The sequence below is a fragment of the Monodelphis domestica genome, chromosome 2 (genome assembly GCF_027887165.1).
Source record: "Monodelphis domestica isolate mMonDom1 chromosome 2, mMonDom1.pri, whole genome shotgun sequence".
NCBI lineage: Eukaryota > Metazoa > Chordata > Mammalia > Didelphimorphia > Didelphidae > Monodelphis > Monodelphis domestica.
The window spans coordinates 269,782,028-269,800,801 of record NC_077228.1 but is presented as its reverse complement, the minus strand read 5'-3'; the positions used below and the strand labels follow the sequence as shown (position 1 = coordinate 269,800,801).

Here is an 18,774-nt window from a genome sequence, read left to right as displayed (position 1 = left end):
AAGATAATTCAAGTTTCTGAAGGGTATATTTATCTTTATTTCCAACCATACAGAGCCCAGGATCCCCTTGTTTATTCCCCTCCCTCCCCCAAGGGGATTAAATAACTTTTAAAAATATAAAAAAAGCTGTAACAAAATATCAGGGGAAATGGGAAAAGGCTGTAGGGTCAGGAATCATGGAGGGGTAGTTGAGGAAGAAAGGGGCCTCTCCCCACCTGACTGGCCTGGGTGGTAAGGGAGGGACCCCCACCCCAGACCCCCCCCCCCCCCCTCCCAGGTACATCCCAGCTGCAGGTGAGATCAGAAGTCAGGGTGTGAAAGTGCCTGTTGTATTTATGTGAAAAAGGGCTAGGGAGAGGAGGAACAATCAGCTCCTCCTCTTAGAATATGCCTCCCCCACCCCATTCCACAAGGTACTGCACAGAGCCATCAGGTCGAACCCTCCGAGCCAGTACACGGACAGGGTCTCCTCGGGACAGGTATCCAGCCCCTACCCGGGTTCCCACACCAGCTCCAGGAGATAAGCCACGACATAAAGGAGAAGGACCCTGGGGAGCTGATCTTCTGGAGGGAACAGGGGAAGGGCCTGGGGATGAAGATGATGAATGGGGGGCACTCCTTGGGGAATCTGAAGGGAAACCAGCAATTTGAAGGTCCAGGGGTGACCTACAGGAAAAGAAAGGGTGAAAAGAGATTTATCCTACTTCAAAGATAAAAAAATGGTTTTTGTTAAAGAGAAAAACTATTGGAATCAGGTATATGTAGAGAGAAATATAGATTTTTTTTCAGGGATTAAAGTATACAGGAAGAGAAAAGGGAAGACACCAGAGAATTTGAGGAAAAGGGAAATCGCAAGCACATAGGATGGGGAGAATTCTCACCTGTCTGGGGGGTCTCCATCCCCAGGGGTTCCTGCAGTGCTGGCCGAGGGGTGGAAGGAGGCGAACATCCGGATGGGGCTGCTGGAGTTGTTTGGGGGTGGGGTCACTTGGGTAGGATGGGACCCACCTCCCCATAACAATAAAAATTCAAAGAGTATATCCCAAACACTGCCCTCCCCCCCCGACCAATATGGATAGGTGTGGAAGTTGCTAAAAGTCTCACCTGGACTACTGTCTATGGGGTGATGGGAATGGTATATGTGCTTGGATAAAGTTCCAGGAAGTTGTAACTGGGGAGGAGGGAAGACTCACCTGGGCAGGCAGCGGGCATCCGTGGGCCGGAAATTGTAGCCACTGCTGCCCTGGTAGCTCTGGTTAGGGCTGGGGGGAGGTGGAGACACTGAAGCCTGGAAGTTGGTGGGGTAGAAGAACTATTAGAAGGGTACTGAAACCCTCACACCACGACCAACTATCATAGCAATAACATCCATATTTTGGCATATCATTTTAAAGTACTTTTTATAAATCTCATTTAAGTCTCACAGTAACCCTAATTGTGGAGATGCTGCAGCTATTATCCTCATTTAGCAGAAAAGGACACTGAAGGTCACAGAAGTAAAGTGGTCACATACCTACTTAGCAAGTTTTCAGAAGCATTGTTTGAATCCAGGTTCAAAGCCTAACCCCAAGTCTAGAGTACTCTTACTTTCTACCTCTTCCCTGACTGCTTTCTAGTGTCCCTCATCCCCTTTACCTGCAGCGCCCTCCGAAGACGTGCCCGCTCCCTCTGCTCCCTGGGCTCTGGACGATCCCGACCCTCCTGGGGATGCCCCAGCTCTTCTTCCTTCCCCTTCGGTGGTTTCTTCTTCCGAGGCTCTGTCTCCAGTCGCCGACGCTTCCCCAGGGGGCGTGAGACCCCCACCCCCGGGCCCTGCCCTGAAGGGAAGCTGTAAGAGGCCTCCTTACCCCCCCAGCCCCCTCCTAAACTCCCCCAGAGGCATACCTTCCCCAGATAGATCCCAGAAAATGCTCCCCACCCCCCCTGGGCCAGTGACCTGGTGTGCGCTCCATCTCCAGTGGGGGGTTCCACAGGGGGAGGAGTCCGAGCATGGAGCCCAAACAAACATTTCCTTTTCTTTATCTCTTTCCCAGAGATGAACCTAGGGGTGGAGGGGAAATAGCAGTGAGACAGAAAAGACCATTGCCCCATTCAGAGAAGTAGCTTCTCCCCATTTGTAGCTAAATTTCTCCTGAGTCTCTTAATACCCCATACCTCTGTCCCTTCTCCTTCAAACTTCTCTTTGACATTCCCAGGTACACTACCCTACCTCACCCTACTATCACTCACCGGTCCTTGTGACTATTGAGAGCAGAGAGAAGTTGGGAGGAGCGTTCTCCCTTAGGGGTGTCTGAGAGCTGGAGGAGAGAGCAGCAAGTTAAAATGTAATGAGCCCTCTCTCCGTATTTCTTCCCCCATGTCCCATTCGAATAACACCCCCTTACCTCCCCCAGGAGTAAGCTGTCCCAGTTCTCTGAAGTGAATGGCAGGATCTCTCGGTCAAAGTCAAAATATTTCTTCTTACAGCAAACACTGAGGTGATATAGGACAAGATGTGCAACATCCACCCTAGAGAAATATAGGGTTGAGGTTACGTGGGTGTGAGGGACAAAAGTCTTAATGCTACTGCCTCCTTTTGAGATTATCTCCAATTTATCCTGCCACCAGCCAATTCATCCATGGTCATCTGCATCTTTCCTCCCCCATTAGACTTGTGAATTCCTTGAGGGCAGGGACTCTGCATCCCCCCAGCCCTAGGTCAGAGCCTGGGCCACAGGAGTCACTTAATGAATCTGTTGAGATGGGGGCTAATAATGACAAGGAGGCTCAGAGAATCCCCCTGGTCTAGCTCACCATCGAAGCTGAAGTCTCTTGACACTTTCAGGCCCCCCTCTGCAGACACAGCATTCAAACTCATAGAACCTGGAAGTGAGCAGTGGATAACATAGTGTAGTAAGAGATGTGGAAACCCAAAAAGACAAGGGGCTGGAAGTGGGGAAGAAAAGATGGAGCCCGGATTGTAGAGACTGAAAATTAGCCTCCTTTCCCCCTCTGCACTCTGCAGCCCACCTGTCCCCCTCCTCTCTGGGCCCTGTAGCCCACCTGTCCCCATACAGGAGGGGTTTGCTCAGACACTGAGTGCAGGCCTCATGAAACCACTGCAGACAGCTCCGACACTGTAGCATCTTGAGATTCCACCTGAGAAAGAATACCAAATGAGGCCTACAACTGCTTATGCCTCTCTGACCCCAATGTCTGCCATCACTTGCATTACTACAAATCTCTCCCTAGTATCTACCTTGACTTACTAGTATCACCCCCCCCCCATACCCTTCCCATTCCTTCCCTCCTTTCCATGACTCACTCCCCGGGACCCCCGCAGTAACAGTAGCTCTGCTGCCGGTTGCTCAGGTGTCCTGCATCCCAGTCCAGTCCCTTCAGCCCATATGGCAAAGACAACTTCATCCCCAGCATTGCCCGTGCATAAGGACCCTTCTTCAGGGCACCTCCCCTCTGCAGGGACAGACATGTTGAGACAGTTTGGTGGTGATGAAAGAGTCATGGCTTGGGGTGGGAAGTCAGTGTACAAAGAGGGGTTAGTGGCATTTATCACTGAGAGGAGGAGTGATCCCTATACCTTGGTGGCCATTGCAAAGACGCATTGCCTGCAGACCCAAGGGGATGGGCCATCTCCTTCTCCAGGGGCTGGGGCTCTTGGAATGTGGCAATCCTGATGATATGCTGAGGGATGAGAAAAGAGGAATCATAGATGGCTATGGGTAAAGAACTGGGAAATATGACTAGAAGAAAGAGATTTAGGAGTTTAGGGATATAAAAAGGGGAAAGAAGGGAAATATATGGAAAGGAAATCATAGAAATAAACTGTGGAAGTATGGTACTCCAGTAGGATGAGCCAGGTACAACGCCATTCTTTTACCATGTCGACATTTCTCACAGCTGATCAGCCGGTTCCCAGGAACCACAGACTCAGATCGACAAACACAGCACAGGAGTTCTTCTCCAGGAAGGGCAGCTATGAAATACAGAGTTAAGGACTCTTGAGTTTCTGACCTCATTATGCTTAAGATCCAAGCTTCTGGTCCCTTAGTCCCTACTTCCTTTTAGGGACCAAAATCCTTTGCTTCTCACCAGGGCTAATGTCTTTCCATAGAACCAGAAACTGGGAATCATCTTCAAATTGGACTAGACAGACTTCCCGAGTACTATCCACCTAGGAGAGAGAAAAGGGGGTGAATGCTGAGAAAAGGACAGAGTTGAGCTAAGTCAAGAAGATAAAAAGAGAATGCTAAAGTTAATGTTGCAGGAGAAAAGTGGGGTTGAAGTCAGGTTTAAGTCTCACCTTCTTGATAGTTCCTAGGTAAAGCAGTCCATCAGTCCATCTGGCCAGAACATCTTGCCCCTCCCAAAGTCGGGGTCGGGTACCTGGGGAAGGGGCTGGGGGAGTGGGCTCCCAGGGTTGGGGGGCAGCAGAGCGGCTCAGCCGGGAGGGCTGCGCCATTGCATCCTGGGGAGCCTGCCAGGACAAGGGGGAAAGAGTTACCACCCTCAACAGCATTCCCCTCTCCTTGCTGACTTGTTCTGCCAGGAGGACTCAAGTGTTCAAGGTTTCAGTCTTCTACTTGCTGTCTCCCAGTTTGACAGGTCCCAAACCTGCTACTTTCTTCTTTCAGTTCCCCTCCCCACTTCCCCACAGGACTTGGGATTCTAGGGAGAAGGGATAGACACCTGATTATCTCATCTCCCACCGTGAAAATTCCCCCAGGGAAAGGTTCTCCCAATGGAGTTTTTCTTGGTTCAAGGATTTTAAGATTGATGGATTGGAGGCCTCTCCTCAGGTCCTAGTCCCACCCCCACATCCTGGCTATCTTAGTCTTGGAATCTCCCTGTCCAGAGATGTCAAGAGTTCAGGGGACCTGCTTTATTTGGGGGGGGGGGGGGCAGGGAGATTCTCTCAGTAATGGGACACCCTCCAATCCATTCTGAAAAATTCTGAGTCCCCTCCAAATGTGAGGGTCTCTAATCAGGGTCAGGATGAAGGTGGGGTGGGGTGGGGGTAGATAACTTCCCTGTGTACAGAGGGAGGGGGGCGTGTCCCAGTCCCAATCTCTACTCCCCGATATGGGGCAAACCTGGAGGTGACATGAGACAGCCCCCTTCAGACAAGGGGGCCCATGCATGTGATTGGAGAGGCTGGATGAAGGAGACAAGGGGGTGGGGACGGGACCAAGGGGACCCCCTTCCCCCCACCAAACGCCAACGTCTCTCCCCTGGAGGGGAGGGGTCCCCTAGCCTAGACTCCCCCTCCCTTTTCCTCCTCCGCCCCCCCCCTCCCCACCTCCTCCTTACCGGTGACAGCTGCGGCCGCCGGGGAGCTGGGGAGGGGGAGCCTGGGGAGGCCGAGGTGTCCGGGCGTCCGGGGGAGGGGGCAGATAGAGGCTGAGGGGGTCCCCAGGCCCAGCCCCTCCGTCCCGGCTGTTCTGGGGCGTATGACGCAGCAGCCAAAGCAGCGGCGGCGGCGGCGGCGGCAGCGGCGGCAGCAGCAGCAGGAGGGAGGGAGGGAAGGAGGGAGGGGAGGGACGGATGGGGGGGGAGAGGCCTGGAAGGGAGGGAGGAGCTGGGGGGCGGGAACCACCTCACCCCACCCCCTACGCCTGCCGGGCGAGCCACGCGGGGTGGGGTGGGGCTGGGTGCGCGCTCTCCTCCCGGGACCCGAGCGCCGAAGCCGACGGGGAATCCCTCGGAGTGGCCCCGACCCGCCCCCGGCGGCAGGGAATCCCAGCTCGGCTCCCGCCCTGACCCCGCCCCCGTCGCGGCCTCAGCGCCTCGCGCCACAATCCCAAACTGCCCCGGTTCGGTCCCCACCAGGCCATGCCCGTACCTTCGGGCCACCCCGCAAAACCCCTGCCCCACCCTCCTCTTATAATCACCCCGAACCCCGCCCCCTGCCACCCTCCGCTTTTGCCCGCCGGCCTCCCCAGGCGCATGCGCAATCACGCCCCCTTCTCCACCTCTCCTCTACTGCCTAGCACTCGGCACCTGCGGGGTTGGAACCCCACCCCTCCCCTTTCGGTTCCCCCCCCCGCTGGGGCGGGGCCGTTGGGCTCGCGCTTTCCCCTTCGGCTTCCTTAGGCCAGGGAGGGCGGGCAGGGCGAAGAAGCTAGGAAGGAGCGCGGAGAGCGGATGGGGAGCTGTCGGACAATTGCCGGGGGCGGAGGCGTTAACGCAGACGAAAGGAGCCAATGAAAAGGAAACAAGGCGGGACCCGGGCCGTTTGAATGGGGCTGTGAGCTCGCTGGCTGGAGCTCGCTAGCGCGGTCATTCTCATCCTCGGGGCCTGCGGCGGGGCGGGGCGGGGCGGGGCGAAGCGTCCCATCCCAGAATGCGCCCACCGAAGCTTCCGCTGGTTCAGACAGAAAGCTTTTTAATTAGTATTGTTTGGAAAGGTTCGCTGGGCGGAATGAGAGCTTAGAGCATCTCTCCAAGCTCCTCCACCAGCATCCCTAGCTCCGAATCACCGAAGGCCCTGTAAATGGAATTCCTGTCCACACACCTCTGCACCCCTCACTCCAACTTTCCAGAAAACAAAAACAAAACTTCCTGAGAAAGGAGTGGAGGAGAACCATTTCCAGAGGGATCTTTGCTTTGTTTTCTATATTTCCTTCATTTCCAAATACATACCTACTTAAAACATCCCATACCTAGTTCTTAAGGAATAAGGGGGAGGGCATTCAACAAAAGGTGAACATATAAACTAACATACAATTCCTCTGACAGCATATCTTTATTTTGTTATTTATCCGTTTATAAAACTAGTTGTAGAAACCCAGTTGTCACTCTTAATTCCTTACATATCCCACCTTGAATTTACACATACATAAAAACCACATACAGAGAGCTCACAAAGACTGGCCCCTCTATTTCTTGTTGGATCGAGCAGTGCCAATAATACACTGGTTTACCTAAAAGGGAAAAAGAAGAGTTGCCTGTGTAAGTACTAGAATGACTCCTTTGGGATGCATATACAGCCTTTCTAGTTCTAGAGCTACTCCTTCAAGAGAAATATGAAAGCAAGGGCCCAAGACTGGGTTAGGCCAAGGCATCCAGACACCATAAGCCTACGAAAGAGGACAGCTATATGTTGAGTCCTGTTGGGCAACCCAGACAAAAGGGACAGTGGAGCCAGGGAGATATGACAGCAGTCAAAACCAAACAATTCACGAGTTCTAGCCTAGGCTGCAAGAGTAGCTATACATACCTTAGAAGCAAATCGAAGTGAGTTGAGGGACTCTGAGAAGTTTTCTTCCAAAGGGGAGATATTCACAAACATAAGCCTAAGTGAGAGATGGGGCTCAGCACAAGGGCAACATTCCCAAAATATTTATTTTATCCCTCCTTTGTTCACTGGTTAGTGTTGCTTATAATCAGTCCCCAAGGCCCCTCCATCCATTTAACAACCTCTTCTATCAGGTGCTATTCCCACTATTCCCCAGACCAACTCACATTTTGGCACTGCCCCCCAGAGAATTCTGCAGCAGGTATGTGAGCTTGCTGTTCCGGTATGGTACATGTGGCTCCTGGGTTGTGGAAGGGGGGACATAAAAAAGGGACAAGTCAGTATTTTAAAATTTCAGAACAAATGGCTCAGCCTTCTTTGATCTTTCTCCCTACCTTATTGCTCAGGGCCATAATGACAAGGCCCAGAGTAGAGAGGCTACTGTTAATGGCCTGTGTCTCTTTCAGTCGTTCCCGCTCTGCAGGGCCAGCAGACAAGCCAGGGTCCAGTCTTTCACTTCCAGCTAGGTCTACCAGGCTGAGAGGGGCTGCACAGTGTAAGTTCTGCCCCATGTGTTTTCCTGAAATCTGCAGCTGGAACACACTGTGACTTCGTGATGACTGTTCATTTTGTGTGGTTCGAGCCACTGCCCGATTCTGACGAGCCAGATGGAGCAGGGACTCCACCTGAATTGTAAGAGTAAGATTGTGACTGTTAGCCTCTTCTCAATGAATACACATGTATACTTTTGCACCTAATCTGACAATTCCCCACAGGCTCAAATCTTCCCATATTCCTCCCCTCCCACCACATGCTGCATCTCCCCACTTCCCAGTCTCCTCATCCCTCAATATTATCTGTCTCCCTCAATTCTCTACCTCCTCTTCGCAGGTAACAGGAACATATCGAGCATTGGTAACAATGAGCTCCTTACTCCCAGGGCCGGCCAGTCGAATCTCACACTCGCCCCCCTGGCACTTTCGGGCCCCACCCACACTGGCCAACAGGTCTCTGATGGTTTCGTTGTAGATCTCCACATAGCTAGCCACAAAGGTGTAGCTCCAGCCTTGGCCCTGCAGCTTCTTGGCTACTGAAAACAGATGTCTTACAGCTCGTGGGATCAATCCCTCAACTTGAGGGTCTCCCCCTGGTCCTCCTTCCATTGTGAATGTCTTGCCACTTCCTGTCTGGCCATAGGCAAAGATGCACACAGGGTAGCCATCCAAGGCCGACTGCACAAGCAGGGAAACTTCCTCAAACACCTCATTCTGCCTGCTCCCTGGTAGGAACACCCGGTCAAAGGAGAAGTCATAGCGGACAGGAGGACCTGGCAACCCTCCTATGATGCTACACCGATCATCAGATGGCCGAGTAAGACTGAGTCGGGTGGGAGGGTCTGAGGCCCCATTAGGCCCAGGAGGAAAGACAATGAGACCAGAAGGTGGTTCAAGCTCTCCAGGTAGGGCAGGACGGACACGGCAAAAGACTCGGATGTTACCCTTGAGCTCTTGCAGCTGGTTGTGCAGGTATCGCCGCTCCATCTCAAGCCCATGCAGATGTTCTGTCCTCTCGGCCAGCAAGGCTGCCTGTGTTATAATCTCTGCCTGACTCTTGGCCAGGGCTGCCGTTGACTCTTGGAGTTGTGTCTGTCATGTGTCAGAGAGGAAAGAGAGAAAAGGGAAAAAAAATGAAATCAAAATAAAAAAGAAACTGCATGTAAGGAAAATTATATACAGAAATGCCTCACAAGATGCAGGGTCAAAACTAAGGAGAAGGGCTCTGAGCTCAGATGAAGGCTATGGGGAAAACCTGAGAGGGGAAGGGACCCTCCAAGCCATAAGTAAAGGGAAGAAGCCAAACATCCCAGGAGGAGGGTCAAGAACTGTATGTGAATACATATTGAAAGATGCTGTCACTTACCGTCTGTACCTCTAGCTGGATCACCAGATCCCTTCGTTCCGCCTGCAACCTTAATTGCTCCTCTTGCAGTGACTGAATGAGACCCTCTTGATTATGCAAAAGTTCCTCTAACTCCAGGACCCGGGCACCCAGCTTCACCAACTCCAGCTGGTCTTGCTTAGCCTGGACCTGAACCTCAGACAACTCCCCACTCAATGCCTTGTTCTCAGCCTTCAGTGCCTTATTTTCAGCATTCAGAGTTTTGGTATGTTGTTCAGCCTCCCCAAGCTGATTCCTCAGTTCCCGATTTTCCCTGGTTAGAACCTCAGTCTGTTCTTGGCAGGCACTGAATTCCTTACGTAAGTCACACAGCTGTCCCTTCACATCCCAGGCTGGACGCTTGCTAGGTCCCTTCCTTGTGGTTGTAGGGTCCACTGCTAATACCAGGAATGAGAACAAGGAGTAAAGTCAGTAACAAACTCTAGCTCCTTTCTCTTCTCTTTTCAATAACAAATACCACCACCTCCCTTTCCCTTCTTCTTACCTCACATGGTAATGGGCTAAAAGAATTTTTGTAGACAATTAATACATCCATTATACCCTCTACAAGTGAGTACTATTCCCTAAACCGAGGGATTAGTCACCTACCAGGTTTTGGTGCAGAGACAGCAGAAATTGGCTTCCTACTCTTTATGCCTGTGCAGAGATAAAAGATACTACAAGGATCACAGAATTTAGAGCTGTTAGTAACTGACTCCCTCATTTTACAGAGAAAACTAAGGTCTAGAGGTTTAAGTAACTTGCCTAAGTTCACCTAAATTGTAAGCTACAGAGATGAGATCATGCCCAGATTCATAGAAGACCATATACCTCCAGAATTCTTCCCTTTTGAACTTATGCTCATCTCCTCCAGATGTATGTAGCTGGTGATGCCTACTCACCTGTGTTGGCAGCTGTAGTATGCCAAGGTCCTGATTTCAGGGTAGCTTTTTGAGCTGTGAGGAGATAAGGAAGAGGATGATAGAGGGCATCCTCAGGGCAGTATACACTGTTGAAGAAGAATATAGGAGCCAACCTAGGGCTGATCTCAAGTTCTGAAGAGATAATGTACCCATTCCCTTCAGATCCATTCATCTATTGCACATCCTGATTTAAGACAGAATCACTTTGGCCACAAAACATATGAAATAGAGGAAAACTTTGGATTTCTTTATCATCTGTCAAACTTACAAATATTTATTTACCTGCTTCCTGTTTTTTAACCCTGGGCATAGTAGCCATAGTAGGGACCCTGGGATGAGAGATGGCAATGGTTGCTGCAGTTCCAGGACCTCGAGCCCGCTTCTGAGGAAGGAGAAAGGTTAATTTACAAGAGAGCCTCTTCCCACCCACCACCTTTTTAGGCACCCCCCACTTCCCAACTAACCAAGCTTCCCCTTCTCCCTACCCAGACTCCCTAATATCTATAGGCCATTCTCACCTTTTTGGGCTCAGGAACATTCTCTTTATCTAATCCTCTCTTTGCACTAAGGCCTAGGACAGGCAATTGTGAAGATGAGGCCTTGTCTGGGGGCATCTTCAATTCCATATTGTCCTTCTCCATCCGAGATAACTTCTGAAGGAAACAGGAAGCCATTCAGACCTCATTGACCTCCCCAACTCCCCCACCCAATCCCACCACACACACAAATTTTATCTCTTGACTGCCTCTCTACACCTCTTTTGTTATCAGCAGCAAATGATCTATTTTTTGTTTTGTTTTCTTTCACAACATAACTAATAAGGAAATGTTTTGCAGAATTGCATATACACAACCTATATCAAATTGCTTGCCATCTCAGGGAGGAGTTGGGGGAGGGAGAGAATTTGGAAGTCAACATTTAAAAAAAAATGTTAATTGTTTTTACAGGGAATTGGGAAAATATTATTTAAAAAATAAACATCATACAGGGAAAATAATGAATAAAACATTTTGGATGGAACAGAGATGTAAGGTACTGTTATAAAATAAGATTATCCAGGTATGATAAAAGCAGAATCTCCAAAGCTAGGGGGTTCAAGGTCACGTAGACCAACCTATACCTGAACAGGGATCCCCTTTACAACATCTCTAGGAAGAAGTCCTCCACTCAGTCATTTCAAGTGACGGGATGGATGGAGAGAAACTACCTCTTGTTCTACTTTTTGAAAGTCCTAAATGTTAAGAAAGCTTTTCCTTTGAAATGATGAACCAAAATGAGTTTTCTTCTGTAACATTTACCTACTATTCTTATTTTTGCCCTCTGGGATTAAAAAAAAGTTGTATCTCTCTTCCGTGTGATAGTCCTTCACATTGCACTAAGTGATTATTAAATAAAGTCAGCTTTCATGTCAATCCTCAAGTCTTTTCTTTCTCCAAGCAAAATATTTTTGTTTCTTTTGACTAATCATTATATGGAATGATCTCCAATATTTTTGCCATCCTGGTTGCCCTACTCTGGACAGACCTGAGTTCACCAAAGACCCCAAAGATAGCACCCCTTACTAAACAAAAAACTCTAAATATATTCTAATTAGGGCAGAGTACATGTGTAGAAGCAATTGCTAAAAGCACAGAGGTAGATTCATGCTTGATATAAGGCAAACTTCCTAACAACTCTTAATTAAAATGGGCTGCCTTGGATGGCAGATTTCCCTTCATTAGGGTTCTTGGAGCAGACATTTAGGTGTAGACTGCATGAAATGACCTTTGATATCCCTTAAAATTAATTCACTTGTACTTAATGTTGTATATCTACTAATGCAGATTAAATTCCCATTAGTATTATTTCTCCTGCAACATTACACAGTAAATGCCATTGAACTGGTAACCTACTAAAACCCCAAGGCAGGTAGAAACCAGATTATATAGAAAGCACTGAATAAGCAACTAAAGAGATTGGAATTTTAGCCTGTAGATAAATGGGAGTGTCACTTACAAAAGAATATATTAGGAAGCTTAATTTAACAGCATAATGAATAAATAGGGAAAGAGGATTGTTACAAACCAACATTAATAGTTCAGGAATAAAATGAAGGTGCTAGATTAGGTTGGTTAGTGGTAAGAATGGAAGAGAGGGAAACAAGCATTAATTAAGTGCATACTGTGTTGCAGGCACTGTACTAAGTGATTTACAAATAACTCATTTGATTGCCCTCCTGTCTTCCTCCAAGGCCCCTTTCTTGATTCAGTGCTCAGAGATCACTGGTTGGGAAAAAACCACAGGACAAGAAGAATATATCATCCTATTCCCCCATGCTATTAAAAAGGGACAAGCAATCTACTCAAAAATATTAACACAAGCAACATCTCATTCTTTAAGCAAAGTTTATCTGGAATAAATTTGTAACCCAAACATAATTGTCCTCTCTGAACTATGCAGTTTGCTTCTGGATCTAAAACCTTTTCCATTGGTCAGCAAGACTGTGCAAAAGGAAGATTTCAATACAGCCCTAATGTAAACTGAACTGTAACAGTTTTATTTAATAACTCTTCTCTTTGCATGTATACTTTGGAGATGATGAAGTGCTATATTATAAATGATACTGTTATCATAGAAGTTCAAAAGTTATTCTTCCCTCGTTTAAGTTTGGGGACATGGCCCCCAATTCCATTTATCTTAAGGATCTTTAAGAAACCCTGCATAGAGTACTTTTCCTTTACATTTCAGAGGGCCTCTTCCAGATAGTTCATATACTACTTGTTGCTTGTTAAGGCTATTGTTAAGAACTAGGAACGGAACCAGAGCTTACATCTAGAAATTGTATTACATGAGTTTCAGCTGAAATAATTTGATGTGTTTTGCCTATAGAAGAGGTGATGGGGAGATATGATAGTTTTCCAAATATATAAAAGGCTAGTCTAGAAGAAGAAATTCTCTGCAAAAATTACAAAGAGATGATCTTCAGCTTAAATTAGGAACAATTGGGGCTGTCTTAACAATGAAATCGGCAGTATAGTTGGACCATTGGACAAATTGGACCATTTTAAGGATTTCTCCAATGGATGGAAAATTAGACACCTTTGATTGGATCAAGTATCACCCCTCGTCTCCATAACACAAATGACCCCAAGTGTATTATAATTAGAACACGTGGTCTTGATCTAATTTGTTTAATTAATTTCTATATCCTAGAACTCCAATTCCCAGCATTCCATGTTCCTTCTCACTGCATTTGCTGACATCAGCACCTAACGTGAGAAGGAACATGGGATGCTGGGAATTGGAGTTCTAAGATACAGAAATTAATTACACACGTTAGAAACTGGAATATATGTCCTACTGTCATATATATCCTCATGTTAACCTCATATGTTAACATACATGTGAGGAACTCTAGGAGAGCGCTTTGAAGCAGGGTTCATATCCCATCCTTGATGTCTGCTACTGTCATCTCAGGTCAGTCACTTAACCACTATTTTCTCATTTATAAAATGAAGTGACTAGAAAAACTGAAGTCTCATCCAATTCTAAATCTGAGATTCAGTTTTTGGATGAGGTGCCATCAAAGTACAACCTTTGATCTAGCCTGAAAGAATTCTGAAGGCGATCTAGTCCAACCCCCTCTATTGACAGCAGAGGACAGGGAGGCCCAGAAGTCACCCACGGGTAGAAGAAAAGCAAGACACTGGATTGTCAAGTCAGCAAGTATTTATTAAGCAACTACTATGTGCCAGCACTGTGCTCAAGGCTGAGGATACAAAACCACTCTAGCTCCCCAAATTTAAAAAAAAATTTTTTTTTCTTCAATTCTAGTTTCAGCACTCTTCCCCAAGTTTCAGCACTCTTTCCCCAAATGATAAGTAAAATCTGAAATCCCTGGCATCCCCTAAATGGGAGCTGGAGAGTGGAAATGATCTCTTTCGACCAAGGAAAAGAAGTTTATGTGTACATATGTGTACACGTACACACGCGGGGGAGAGGAGTTTGCAATGGCCAGCTTGCAATTTCTGCTGACGTACCCACACCCCAGAAGACCAACCCCCGACACCCACCCCAGGGCCAGGCAGGGCCCCTAGCCGACAGCCACAGAATCTTTGAATATCTGGGCGGGGGGGAGGGAGTAATAAAAATTTGAGAAAGGATGAGGCTATTTTGCCCCGAGCAAAACCGGGACAGCCAGCGCGACTGCGTCCACAAGGCCCAAGTGAACACATACACACATCACCTCCCGCCGCCCCGGGGCGAGGGTCGCGAGCAACCCCGGCCCACTTACCTTCTTCTCAGGTTCTGTCAGGTTCCAGCGCGAGAGAGGGAAAGGTACAGGAGGGAAGGCGGGGCGGACCGCGCAGGGGCGGGGTGTGGCGGAAATCACCTCCACCTTCCCCAAAATACACACTCTAAACCCCTCAATATTCCGCCACCAGGTCCCAGCCTCCAGCGCCACCAGAGACCCTCGCCCCGACCTGTCCCTTTTAAATTCAAATCTGCGACTCTACAGCCAACCAAACCCTACCAGCAGTCCACGGCCAATCATAAATTTCGCCTCCACTTCTGGACCAATCGTAGCAAATCCCGGGCCATTTCCCCCTCCCCAGGCGTTAAAGGACATGCCTCCTTCGGCCCACGTGAACGCGTCTCCTCGGCTTTCCCCGGGGCCTTTCCGTTAGGAACCACCCCTCCTCACTCTCGGTCTCAGTCTCTCTTCCTCCCGCCCACAGTCCCTTCCCCACACCCCACCACCACCTCGGGCTGCTAAGTGCATGCGCAGACCTAGGAAAACTGCTGGCCGGCCAATGGCGGAATAGGGCGGACTTAGAAGGTTGCCCTCCTCACTTTACCCGCCCCGTTAGTGGGGTGGGGAGAGGTGACCTCACTGTTCTGAGATCAGAAACAATAAAAAGTATTAGCTTTATGATCCCTGTCGAGCGGATTCATCATTCACGAACACAAGGAGCTCCCCTTACTAACGGACTTCCGCGGTGCAGCGCGTCATCACAGAGCTACCTACGAGTTCCGAAAAAGGCAGTGACTTGTCCAAGGTCGTAGGGTCAGGCCGAAGCCGAACTTGAATTCTGGTCTATCAGAACCCCGAATTTGGATAGCGAGACGTTACCTTAAAGCTTCTTCCCTAAATCAAACCAACTAGATTTGATAAGGTGTGGGTGTTGTGACGTCACTGTCTCAGCGGCTGTTTGAGCGGTTCCCGATGGTCTAGGCACTATACTAAGCGCTTTACAACTAGTATCCGTTTTGTTCTCACAACAATCCTGGGAGGTTGGTGTTCTTATTATCATACCCTCCACCTTTCCAAAAATACACACTCTATACCGCACAATATTAAGTTCCCAGGTCCCAGCCTCCAGCACAGCTAGTGAACCTCGCCCCGACCTGTTCCTTTTAAATTCAAATCTTCATCTCTACGGCCAACCAAACCCTACCAGCAGCCCGCGGCCAATCATAAACTGAGGCAAACAGGTTAAATGACTTGTCTGGAGTCACACAGCAAGCATCTGAGACTGTTTTTGAAATAAGGTTGTCCTAACTCCCAAGTCCAGCGTTCTATCCATTGCCACCCTGGCTGCCCCTTTTTGGAGAGAAGAAAACCCCAGACCAAGAGAGAAGTAAGTGCCTGGCACATAGACTACTATTTAATTTAATAAATGTTTGTTGGATTTCCTAAGGTCACACAGCTAGTTAGGTAGACCTCAAGGGCTACCCACCAGATCCTTTTCCCCAGAGTACTCAATGTGGTGAATATGGGGTTAAAATCTATCAAGGGTGTTCTGTTAATTGTTTAATGTTTTCCAGAAGGGAAAAATCTGTATGACATACATTTAAATTTAATCTGCAGCATTAGCATATACTTCATCACTTTCTTAAATCTAGACAATCACAAGACAGTAAGTCAAGCCCTGACTTGTAGCCTTGGCTGATTTCTAGGGTTCAAATACTCACCCTATGAATTTAACAATAGGCTCTCTCCCATCCATCACTATGAGCTGACTGACTCTAGCACATTCATAGGTTCCCAAAGTAATATAGTCTGAAAACCTAATGTTGTAGTCCTTTACCACTAGTCTATCCATTCTATCACAGGGCTCAACTGCCCTAATCTTATCCCCAAACCCGTTACTCAAAGTCATTTTGATGCTGTGGGTTAACTTCCTCCCTTAACCCTTTGGGGCAAGAGTCTAACTATCCTTAAATCTCAGTATAAGCAAACTGTCCTCTATACTGCCATGGCCATGCCATCTCAAATATATATATATATATATATGTATATATATATATAGTGATAATTAAAATGTTTGGGAGCAAGGGAAATATATATATCAATTATGACCGCTGAAATATGTTTTCTACTGTGTCTTGGTTTTATATAAATATAAGATGGTCGCCAGGGAATATATTCCCAATTTATGAATATGTCCAAGCCAACTGGGTTTTATAGAGAAATTTAATTTATAATATACTGATTAATCAATAGAAAAGGAGAGAAAGTAAGAAAGGAATTAGAAGGAATAAATCAGTCAGTTGGTTTTATCACTCATCCAAGATCTCTCTAGGTAAGGCTTCTCATGCCAACCTCAGGTTCCATCTTCAAGAGGGCCTCCTTTCAAGAAATGTTTCCAGAGAATTCTCCTCCTTCAGAGCCAGCCTTCTCTCCTGGTCCTCCCACAGAGCAACCTCCTCAGTCCTCCTTCAGAGCCACCTCACTCAGAGCAAAACCTCCTCCTTCTCTCCTCAGACCTCGCTCTCTTTAAGGAAACCATCTAAGTTCCCTCCCCTCAGTTCTCACATCTACCAATCACTGTCCATGTCTCCCCTGTGCCAATGGTGGCTCTAGTTTAACCCAGGACCACCCAGAGGTCTGTGGCTTTGCACATGTCTGTTGAAGGTCATATTCTCAAATAATTAAATCTTGATCTTGCTGCAGCCCTTCCTAAATCCTGTTATTCTAAGTAGGATGGAGATTGTATTTTCCAAGACCTGGTTCTGTCATTCCAAGTATCTCTATTGTATCAATTCTAAAATCAATCATGACTCAAAGAACTTCCTGTTCTATGCTTAAGCATAGGTCAAAGCCCTTTCCATTGTTTAGCAAAAGGTTTCTGTCCTAAAGTAGTCTTAAGTAGGGAGGAGAAGGATCCTCCCATGCCAAGGGGTTTCACATTCCAATAGAGTTCTTACTATCAGTAGGAAATTTTTTCCAAGTATGAAATTTCCCAATGGTGAAATTTCCAACATTCATAAGTCTAAGAAATTTTAAGGTTTACTATATATATTTAAATAATTATACATATTAAGATATAATTACATATTATGATATAATTTACAATTACATTATAGTAGATATAATTATTATATATTTACCAGATAAAAATATTTCTAGTTATTTCTCTTAGTTGAATAAATGAGACCAGAGCCCATTTTCCCTGATTGCCCTTCCAGTGTTCCTTTCCAGTATATTCTGCTGCCTCCAGCATCTAAGCCTACACTGAAATTGATGTGCTTAAACTAAGGATGCTAAAGGAAATCTTGATGTCTCCTGCTTTCTTGCATTCCAATTTGCTGAGGGTGTCTCTACCTGGCATGGAGACCTAGGGCCTTATGGATGTAATGGGATTAATGAGGAGCCTCTCCTGGTTTGGGCTTATCTTCCTATAAGTCATCAGAATATCTCCCTATACCAGTTAAAGGACTTGGGAACTTCCAACATCTCAAACTCATGAGTTTGCCACCAAAACAGGAACTCTCATCTCAAAATCACTGTTTGGTCACCTATGCTCAGAGAAAGAAAGAAAAGATACAGCCAACACTTTGAAAGCCTGACTCTCAAGTAGCACACAGTTGGCACAGTGAATAGAAGGCCAGACCTGGAGACAGAAGGTGCTGGGTTCAAATTTGATCTCACTTATGAGCTGTATCACCCTGGGCAAGACACTTCACCCTATTTGCCTCACTTTCCTCATCTGTAAAATGAGCTGGAGAAGGAAATGGGAAATCAATCTATGATCTTTACCAAGAAAACCCCAAATGGGGTCATGTAGAGTTGAACATGACAGAAATGACTCAACAACAACAGGAGTGAATACTGTAGCTATCATATTAGAATAGCATTTTATCACTTGACTCTGCCTGGGTCTACCCCAAGCCCCTTATTCAAAGTCCTTTTGTTATTATGGGTTGACTTCTTCCTTTAACCCTTTGGGACAAGGGTCTATCTAACTACCCTTAAATCTCAGCACAAGTGCACCCCTTCCCCCAGTCAAACTGTTCTCTGCCAGAGGAACAGAGAGAAGAAGTCCCCTTCTCTCCCTGAACAGTTGAAGAGAATCCTAAGCTACAGAGAGGAAGAAGACCATCAAGAACCAAAGCTGTCTTTCTCTTTAAAGTCTACTGAATGGGAAGCTTTTCCTGGCTCAGTGGCCAACCTGATTGTTCTGTCAGGTCAGAAGGAGAAAGGCAAGAACCAAGGCACCATTAAGAGAATTGCTTCATAATTCCAAAGCACAAATTCTTCAATGCTAAACCATATATGTCACTATATATACTAGGAGAGCTCAGCACAGTTCAGCTCTGGAAATGCTCCAGTGGGATATGACCTGTTGGGGATGGGGAAAGGAGGTCAATTAGCTCTATTACAGAGATCACTAGGCTGCCTCTAGGAGTACAGGT

The 18,774-nt window shown here is 47.2% G+C and overlaps 2 protein-coding genes across 4 annotated transcripts; both read right to left on the bottom strand.

Annotated features, from left to right (window-relative positions):
* Positions 1-13: 13 nt before the first annotated feature.
* On the bottom strand, positions 14-5,923 carry PHF1 (PHD finger protein 1). 2 transcript variants are annotated; one of them, XM_056818041.1, is made up of 15 exons: positions 5,308-5,923; positions 4,301-4,474; positions 4,090-4,171; positions 3,878-3,973; positions 3,578-3,681; positions 3,305-3,453; positions 3,043-3,138; positions 2,794-2,862; positions 2,385-2,508; positions 2,230-2,297; positions 1,937-2,041; positions 1,636-1,828; positions 1,194-1,288; positions 882-959; positions 14-666 (listed from the first exon to the last, which is right to left on the bottom strand). In XM_056818041.1, exons 2-15 carry the CDS (start codon positions 4,457-4,459, stop codon positions 381-383), a joined length of 1,704 nt encoding a protein of 567 aa, XP_056674019.1. In that variant the 5' UTR covers positions 4,460-4,474; positions 5,308-5,923; the 3' UTR covers positions 14-380. The 2 variants fall into 2 exon arrangements, with proteins under 2 accessions (XP_056674019.1, XP_056674018.1); XM_056818040.1 differs by having other exon boundaries at positions 882-962; positions 5,308-5,907.
* An 800-nt stretch (positions 5,924-6,723) lies between these two features.
* On the bottom strand, positions 6,724-14,806 carry KIFC1 (kinesin family member C1). Of its 2 annotated transcripts, none has more exons than XM_007483681.3 (11): positions 14,609-14,806; positions 10,614-10,748; positions 10,378-10,477; positions 10,075-10,128; positions 9,782-9,829; positions 9,155-9,570; positions 8,113-8,880; positions 7,630-7,920; positions 7,462-7,535; positions 7,217-7,292; positions 6,724-6,920 (listed from the first exon to the last, which is right to left on the bottom strand). In XM_007483681.3, the coding sequence occupies exons 1-11, from the start codon at positions 14,702-14,704 to the stop codon at positions 6,876-6,878; spliced, it is 2,103 nt and encodes a 700-aa protein (XP_007483743.1). In that variant the 5' UTR covers positions 14,705-14,806; the 3' UTR covers positions 6,724-6,875. The 2 variants fall into 2 exon arrangements, with proteins under 2 accessions (XP_007483743.1, XP_007483744.1); XM_007483682.3 differs by lacking the exon at positions 14,609-14,806 and adding an exon at positions 14,369-14,587.
* Between the last annotated feature and the right edge of the window lie 3,968 nt (positions 14,807-18,774).